The sequence below is a fragment of the Medicago truncatula genome, chromosome 1, assembly GCF_003473485.1.
Source record: "Medicago truncatula cultivar Jemalong A17 chromosome 1, MtrunA17r5.0-ANR, whole genome shotgun sequence".
Lineage (NCBI taxonomy): Eukaryota > Viridiplantae > Streptophyta > Magnoliopsida > Fabales > Fabaceae > Medicago > Medicago truncatula.
The window spans coordinates 34,694,495-34,703,340 of record NC_053042.1 but is presented as its reverse complement, the minus strand read 5'-3'; the positions used below and the strand labels follow the sequence as shown (position 1 = coordinate 34,703,340).

The 8,846-nt window shown below is 32.5% G+C and overlaps 2 protein-coding genes across 2 annotated transcripts; both read left to right on the top strand.

Moving 5' to 3' along the window:
* The first annotated feature begins 3,151 nt into the window (after positions 1 to 3,151).
* LOC120575795 (hyoscyamine 6-dioxygenase) lies at positions 3,152 to 4,485 on the top strand. Its single transcript, XM_039830967.1, has 3 exons — positions 3,152 to 3,259; positions 3,883 to 4,133; positions 4,329 to 4,485. Exons 1-3 carry the CDS (start codon positions 3,152 to 3,154, stop codon positions 4,483 to 4,485), a joined length of 516 nt encoding a protein of 171 aa, XP_039686901.1.
* LOC25484287 (protein DMR6-LIKE OXYGENASE 2) lies at positions 3,813 to 5,119 on the top strand. The gene is made up of 2 exons (XM_039827483.1): positions 3,813 to 4,647; positions 4,774 to 5,119. Exons 1-2 carry the CDS (start codon positions 4,543 to 4,545, stop codon positions 5,023 to 5,025), a joined length of 357 nt encoding a protein of 118 aa, XP_039683417.1. The 5' UTR covers positions 3,813 to 4,542; the 3' UTR covers positions 5,026 to 5,119.
* Positions 5,120 to 8,846: the final 3,727 nt, after the last annotated feature.

The following is an 8,846-nucleotide window of genomic DNA, read 5'->3' as shown; positions in this document are numbered from 1 at the left end:
TTCTCCATCTTTCGTGTTCAATTTTCCATTCTCTGAAACATATAACCTGGTCCGGTTCATTGTGTGTCCGAGTCGCCGGTTCTGTAAAAAATCGGCCGGTTTTCTCGAACCAGACCGAGTTGTTAACATGGCCAATCCAACTTCGTGCTTAGACCGGTAGGGTGACCGGTTTCCTGTCTGACCGGTTCGACCGACCGATCCGATCCGAGTTTTAAAACTACATATGTGGTAGGATGTAACTGAATTTTATTTTAATCGTCGTCTTATCTTATAATTTGACATTACGGCCTCCCTTGTATAAAAAAAAAATTACTTCATTCATTGTTTTCTTTTTACAAAACTCCATTTTATAAGGTACTAGTGCTCCAAGGTACTAGAGACTATGACGTTCTTTCTCTATGTCATCAAGCAAATTTAACTTTAACTTATTGACTACTAAATCATTCTTCAATAAAATAAAATAAAAATATAATAATCATTAACAAATTAAAGATAAGACTACTAAATCTCTAATTTCAAGCCTACCAATAAAATACCATTTCCCCCTAAAATAATATTCCCTCCGTTTCACAATGAGTGTCGTTTGGTTACTTTTTTGTTACTTAGTTAATACCCAAAGGGCACACTATTTAACATTCTTCAAATGTTTAATAAATAGGTTCCACTTAAAATATTTAGACATACATTAATTTTCTCCAATAAGAGAGTGTGTGTTAGAAAGAGTGTTGAAAAGAGAGTGTTAGTAGCACTCTCTTTTTAACACTTTTCCAAATACCCACTTTCTTATTGGTTTAAATTAGGCTTAATTACACTTTTGATCCTACCATTTAGATCAACTCACGAAAATGGTCATATCTTTTTAAAATCGAACAAAATCGTCCTTAAACTATATGTTTTTTTTTTTTTTTTTTTTTCTTTTTTTTTTTCAATTTTAGTCCTATTTCCCTATTTTCAACTCCATAAATGCAGAGAAATGACAGTTTTAGTCCAACTACCTATGCTCAACCATGAAATAAACAAAGAATAAAACATGTGGATACAAGGAATCTACTTTATTCAGCACACTAACCTAATTTCCGAGACATGTTACATATCTGAAACATGTCTTAGAAATTAGGGTTTTTCTTGGTTTGTGTGCTGAACAAAGTAGATTCCTTGTACCCACATGATTTATTCCTTGTTTATTTCATGGTTGAGCATAAGTGGTTGGACTAAAACCGTCATTTCTGTGCGTTTATGGAGTTGGAAATAGGGAGATAGGACTAAAACTGCAAAAAACATATAGTTTAGGGACGATTTTGTTCGATTTAAAAGAGGTAGGACCAATTTTCGTGAGTTGGTCAAAATGCAAGAACCAAAAGTGTAATTAAGCCTTTAAATTAAGGTGTGTCTCTGTTAACACCAAAAATGAAATATTTAGTCGAACTTATGATTATATTTTCGACAAGGCAGATGGGTTATTTCGACATGTTGCAAGATTTCGACCAAGAGCATATAGACTTCGATACACCGCAATTTCTACCAAAGACAAACATAAATAATTCGAAGTTGCAATTGGAGTGCATAGTGACAAACAAGCCTGAAGTTTATTGAAGTTATTTTTTAATGTCTTGTGATTATGCCAAGTGTAGGGCTCTAAGTATAGGAAGTTATTGGTAGTTTTTTCTTCAAAGTCTATATATATCAGTTTGTAATAATAACAATGGGTTGGTTTCTTGATTTCTGAAAACTCTGTAACACCCACGCCATGGGAGCAAACGGGTTCAAGAGTGGAGAGATTGACAGATTCCGACCACCCTTTAAATTCCTACAATTTAATATCATTGTTCTTGTTTTACTTTCCTTTTTCTTTTGCATTTCTTTTCATCTTTATTCTATTTCTTTTTATTTTTAACATGCTCACTTGAGCAATTTTCTATAATGTTGTCATGAGACAATTTGTTATTACAAGATGTTGGAAGCCATTCTGACATTAATGTTCTTAAAGAATGCATGAAGTGATGTCATAAACCGCGAGACTTGAACGATCCCCCTTTAAAAATACATTTGTCACCATCGATCGACATTTATGTCCTAAAACCTTTGATGGATACTATTGATGGATAATGGAGTTTACATTACCAAAAATCGGTGTAAACAGTCTCACACTTTGAAAATAGGCCCCACTTAAAATAGTGGGACATACATTAAATTAAGGTGGGTGTCGCACCTTGGAAATAGGTTCGACTTAAAATAATGGAACATATATTAATTTTCTTCAATAAAAGAGTGAATGTTAGAGAAGATGTTGAAAAGAGAGTATCTCTAACATTACTCATATGAAGAAAAAAAAGACATATATTAAAATTTGTTAGGCTTCATTTATTATCAAACATTTTTGGACCAGTATGATAATAATGCATCACATTTATTTTTGAAATATTTATGCATCACATTTATTCCATCCGTTTCAAAATATAAGCAAAATTCACTTTTTAGGTTTATTTATTTAATGATGTATGTGGTTCATTCATTAATGAACCACATACATCATTAAATGAATGAACCTAAAAAGTGAATTTTGCTTATATGTTAAAACGGAGGGAGTAGTTGTTAAAAATAAAATAAAATAATAATCACGTGATTTAATTTATTGGTCTTCTCCGTCAACATATATAGACTCCTCCCAATTCTTGCCAATAATTATCATTGTATACCCTAAAAACAACTATCATGGTAGACTTAAGAGTAATATGCATGATTTTTATTTGTTGGGAAATGCTAAGAGTGTCTTAAAAACACTCTTTTAGGATTTTATATAGTACTCCCTCCGTCCTGAAATATAAGCAAAAAAATGCTATTTTTTTGTCCCAAAATATAAGGAAAAAAAATTAAAGTTGACCAATTTTAATCTAGTGTTCCAAAATTACCCTTTTACATTTATGGAGCATGAACATTGAAGTTCAATTACCTAAGCGTGTTTAAGGAGTATTGGAATTGGAATGCCACTAATATTAAGTACCTGCAATAGTTAAGTGTATTGGAATCATGGTTTACAGTATTGAAATCAACAGGATTACAACTATTTAGTGTATTGAAATCACATGATAGTATTCATGCTTCCTTCTCCATTTGAAGTTTAATATTCTTCTTTTATCTCTATCACACAAAAATGGCAGGACACCAACCTTTGTTTGATGGACCATCATTTGATTTGGGAATTGAAGAAGACATAGAGAATTTGTCACTTCTTATTGTGGAAGACACATTAGATAAAGAGGTGGGAGTATAAATGTGTTTTTTTTTTAATAAGTGTGTTTTTTTTCTTAATAAGTGTTTTTTTTTTTTTTTTTTTGCTTATATTTCAGGACGGAGGGAGTATAATTTCTTTTTTTAGAGCATCCACCCACATCCATACCACTCAATTTGGTAGTATAAATGGACCCCACTTGATATATTATATTTCTTCACACTTAAAACAACTCAACTACATTTTCTAAATATTCATACCCTGATCCAAAATTTTAAAATGGGTTCCACTAATTTCACAATAACCAATCACAACGCAAAAAGTATGTGTTCTTTTTAGTTTATATATTATTTTATTCCAACACAAGCTTAAGACGCGGTGGTAGTAGATTGCTATGGTAGCCATTTTAAAAGTGCTTTACAAAGGCAAATATCAATACTTTTCTGACACAATGTCTTTATTATCTGTTAAGATACCACGAAATATGATCGATAATCATGCTCTTAGTGTCCTTAATCAATGCCCGTCGGATACCGGTTAATATTTCCGTTAAAATTAACTTCCACTTCCTCAGTTTTTTTTTTTTTAAACAACGTTTATTTAACATAAGTCCACGTGACAAGTGTCACATGACTTTTCTTTGATTGAAGTAGGTTATCAATCATGGAATCTCAATGAATCAAATGAAAGAAACAATGAGTGTTTTCAAGGAGGTGTTTGAGATGCCTAATGAGTACAAGCAAAACATGTATGCTAATGATGATTTGAAGACATGTAGGAAGTTTACTAGCAGTCTTAGATATGAAACTGAAAAGGTTCATTTATGGAGGGATAGTCTTAGACACCCATCTCATCCTTTGGACCAGTGGCAACACTTATGGCCTGAAAATCCAATTACATACAGGTAAAGAAAAATAAACAAATGGTGTGTAAAATAAATAAAAAGACTAAAAAAAAAAAAAGGCTCAATATTCTCATTTTGCCAATGATAAGAATTTGATTGCATAAGTCCTTCCATTGTATTCAATCCATTAATATTGTCACTCTTAATTTGCATATGTAGTTAAAAATTATAATTGATCGGTATGCTTTCTTGCAGAGAGTGTGTTGGAGATTTTTCGGTTAAAATTAAGGAGTTGGGTTGGAGGATCATGGATTTGATTAGTGAAGGGCTTGGTCTGCAGCGTGGATATTTTGACAACGATCTTACCGGATCATTGATTACCTCAATTAATCATTATCCACCGTGCCCTTAACCAAGTTTGACATTAGGTTTATCCAAACACAAAGATCCTTACCTCATCACCATTTTAATGCAAGATGATGTAAGTGGTCTTCAAGTATTAAAGGATGGAAAGTGGATCACGGTTGAGCCTCTTCCTGGTGCATTTGTCGTCAACATAGGACATCTATTGGAGGTACACTTAATGATTGACCTAATGAAATACATCAGTTATCCACCCATGGACTATTATGTATCTTTGTTATTTATGTACTTTATCATTTTGTTGATTTTTGGTGGGTTACAATATTTGGTGGTACAGATAATTAGTAAAGGTAAGTTAAAAAGTGCTGAGCATCGAGCTGTTACCAATTCAAGTCATACTCGCACATCTGCTGCCTTTTTCATAGCTCCATTAGATGATTGTCTCATAGAGCCAGCAGAAGATCTCACTGATGAGAACAACCAACCTATTTTAAAGTCTTTTAAATACAAGGAGTTCCTCAAGCAATTCTTTAACACACTTGGTGACTCATACCTGCTGCTGAAATCATTTGAGGCACCAAAGAATTAAATGAAATATTGTGGAAGGAAAAAATAATGATGTAATAATGGGGCAGTTTAAACCCTTTAATTAGTAAATTATATTACAACTATGGATTTACTCAGAGGAAGAAATATCTTTAAAAAAATAATAGTGTTTGGTTTTTTTACGAAATTGGTAAGTACACCAAATCGCAATAAATAATAAAGTAGTAAGTTGTATCGTTCTACACAGAGATTGCCGTTCAACTTAATAATTAACAAAACTTATTTTAAACGGAAAAGTAAAGAAAAGATGATTAGAATTGCAGGGTTTTAATTGCTCTGCCCAATGCGAGATTGGGTTTTGAGATTCAGATGACTAACGACGATTAGGGTTTCCTAGAATCCCCCTTCGTCTTTGAATGATATTTATCTTTTAAGAAATCAAACAATTTATTTCGTGAATCATTGATTTAATGTGTCACGATGATACTATTCTTTCTAACATTCCTAGGTTAACTGGTGTAGCACCAATCAGAGTCATGTACTACGCTAACAAAAGACAATTATACTGAGACAACACAAACTTAACCTAAAAAATAGTAAGTTATAAAAGACCAATGAACTTGGAGATTTTCGGATTGTCAGTGCCTACTATTACCCTATAGATCATTTTACAAAGTTACTCTTGTAGTTAACCAATTGCAAAAATAATTAAGAACAACAACGACTTAATTTAAATCTCAACACAACAAAAGAAATAAACTGAATAAAAACTTTATTAATAAATTCCAACAAATAAGAAGGGGCTCATCCTGGAACCTTAATCAAGATGTTTAGTTGCTCATGACAACATACATAATAACAAAACAAAACAAAAGAAAAATATACCCCAACAAGAATAAAAGGAGGAGAAATTCCGCCATGAATCTATGATGCTTGACCCTTGTTCTGAACCGTCAATGTTTACGAATCTATTTATAGCATGGGTTGCTTAGGGTTTAAGTCGAGAAAACTGAGCGCGGGGTGCCTGGGGCAGAAGCAAAATGCTTCCCCAAACCACTCCCAGGCGCAGGGCGCCTGAGGCAGCCTCTCAGGTGCGATTTCTTGCGTTTTCTTCCTGTTTTCGATCGTTCTTTTGCCTGAAAACACCTAGGAACTTGAAATCAATTTTCTTCACTTTGTATTGTCTTCAACAACCTTTTAAGAACCCTTGATCTTCAATTCTTCATCCTTGATCCTTCACATGATGTCTTGATTTGATGATTTACATGATTCCTCACTACAAAACACTCAAAACACCTATGGAGTTGTATGATCTTGGATAAAACTGAATTACAATGTCTCGATTGAAAACAATACAATATATTTCTAAAATTATCAACAACTCCTCTAACTCTCATCTTATTTGTCTTCAAATGCAAAGAAAAATTACTAAAAACATAGCAAAAATATCGCATGATGCTCTGCCATCAGTTTAACTGTTTATTTCATATTTTCATTTCTTGAAAATGAAAATAAGAAGGAAAAACAAATACATTCTAAAAATTATTCAAAATGTGTTAGGTTTGACCAATTTAAATTATCAATTCATGAAATATTTTGTGTATGTAATTTGAAATTATTATTTTTATAATAATGATAATGTGATAATATTTTTAATATTCATGAACAGTATATAATTAAAATAATAATAAAAATGATCTAACAAATAGCCCAATTTTTAATATCGACAACTAATTTAAAATGAAATGATAAAAATAATATTAACTTTTGTATATCCATATTCGATCGAGATCCTAAGCAGGATATATTGATCAACAATGACTATGATTGATCAAAGGAACTCTTTTGTGTTGGCTTAAAGCGAGCAAAAATTGAAGTTTTTACGCTTTATTGTGAGATCTTTAACAACGGTCAAGTTGAGAAAGATTGATGTTTTACTCCCGGAGTTGTGGGAGTCTCACCATTTTTCTGCTCTCTTGAGGTGGAGTTTGTTAGTCTCCACATCAATTTACAGCTAAGGTGGGGCTATCGGTTCGGATCTCAAGCGCTCATATTGAACGTTACATTTTCCCCTAACAATTGAAGCCTTTTATTTGTGGCAAAATTCAGATTATGTTCTTGTAATTTCGGTGAGGTTTAACATGGGAAAGGAGAGTTGTTTCCCATCATGGGAAAGTAAATGTTTACCGTTAGATTAAAAAGGAACATTGATTTTATCATAGTCTCTCTACACTGAATTTTTTCCCCTTTGTCTTCAACCTTACAATCATCAACCAACACAAATAAACCCCACCAGCACCACCAATTTTGACATTAACTCTTCATTGTAATTGCTTGAAATTACTACAACAACCATTTTTGTTCTGATGGAATCAACAAGAACACTCCTTTACTAGGACAAGTAATTATGGCAAGATGAGATGAGACAAACTTTGGCTGGTTACCGTTCCAACAACTTAATCACACAAATCTTCACAAACTGCTCTAAATATTTTTCTTCTCTCTTCCTACATTTTTTATTTCAATTTTCTATGCTAAATGGGTCACTATTTTTTTTTTCTGTAAATCAAACGTTGGTTTTCGTTTTTGTTCATGAATAAATTCACAATTTGCAATTTGACCAAATTGTACCCGTAAAACTAAATATGTTACTTGAGTGGAATCAACAAGAACAATCCTGTTGTGAATTCGATGAAAACTCACACCAATAACAAACTTGATGTGTGTGGAGTAAGGAATAATCAAGCAACCAAAACAAAGTGTATGAAACAATTATAAACACAAATCAAAAGTAGAAAACGATAAATTTCATATTCCTCCACTTTTGATCCTTCATTCAATCACGTCAGCAGAATCTGTATAAATTACGTCATTGTAATTTCATATTCCTCAACTTTTGATCCCTCGTTTCACGTGTCATATATGGAGATAGAAAACGATAACACCCAAAACTAGAAACACAACAGAACAAGTGAACAATCACAATTTTATTGGAATAGCAGTCAAGCCCATCAAAAGATAAGATCCACTGATGATGAATAAAAGACAACGGCTCTGTTTGGTAAAAATAGCGGATAGCTGATAAGCTAGCTGATAGCTTTTAGCTGATAAGCTAACTGAAGTGTTTGGTAAAAATAGCGGTTCAACTAGCTGATAAGTGTAAAATGACATAACACTACTAAAAAAAGGTCATTTTCGGACGAAATTTCGGACGGTTTTGGGACGGAATTTACGGAACTTTCCCACGAAATTCGGACGGAAATGCTATTTCGGACGGAATTCGGACAGATTGGGTGTTGTCCGAAAAAGCCGCGTCGCAAATCGTATTTTCGTCCCAAATTCCGTCCGAAATATATTTCAGACGGATTTCGTACGGTTTTCGCACAAACACAGTTGTGGGATATTGGACAAAATTTCAAACGGATTTCAGACGGAATTTAATTTAATTTCCTACGATTTTCAGACGGAACTGAGTTATAATTTCCTACGGATTTCAAACGGAATTTAATTTAATTTCCTACGATTTTCAGACTGAACTGAGTTATAATTTCCTTCTACGATTTTCAGACGGAACTGAGTTATAATTTCCTACGGTTTTCAGACGGATTCTAGATAATTTTTCAAACGATTTTCGGACGGATTTAAATTGCTTTAAAATATTTTCCACGCTTTTCAATTGTGGTTATAATTTTTTTTTCCTGTACAAAATTGCCACAATTCATATTTTTTAATGATTTTGGGATAAATTCCAATATGTAAAATTGATATTCAATAATACATACTAAATTAAATAAAAATAAATAATAATTCAAGAGTAAACAAATGCTCATTGTCTGAAACAAAATTATATAAACTAGATTTATA

Coding starts and splice junctions, on each gene's coding strand:
- LOC120575795 (XM_039830967.1), top strand. CDS start 3,152: ATGGCAGGACACCAACCTTTGTTTGATGGACCATCATTTGATTTGGGA. Junction 3,260..3,882: donor AAGACACATTAGATAAAGAG/GTGGGAGTATAA, acceptor TGATTGAAGTAG/GTTATCAATCATGGAATCTC. Junction 4,134..4,328: donor GAAAATCCAATTACATACAG/GTAAAGAAAAAT, acceptor GCTTTCTTGCAG/AGAGTGTGTTGGAGATTTTT.
- LOC25484287 (XM_039827483.1), top strand. CDS start 4,543: ATGCAAGATGATGTAAGTGGTCTTCAAGTATTAAAGGATGGAAAGTGG. Junction 4,648..4,773: donor ACATAGGACATCTATTGGAG/GTACACTTAATG, acceptor TTGGTGGTACAG/ATAATTAGTAAAGGTAAGTT.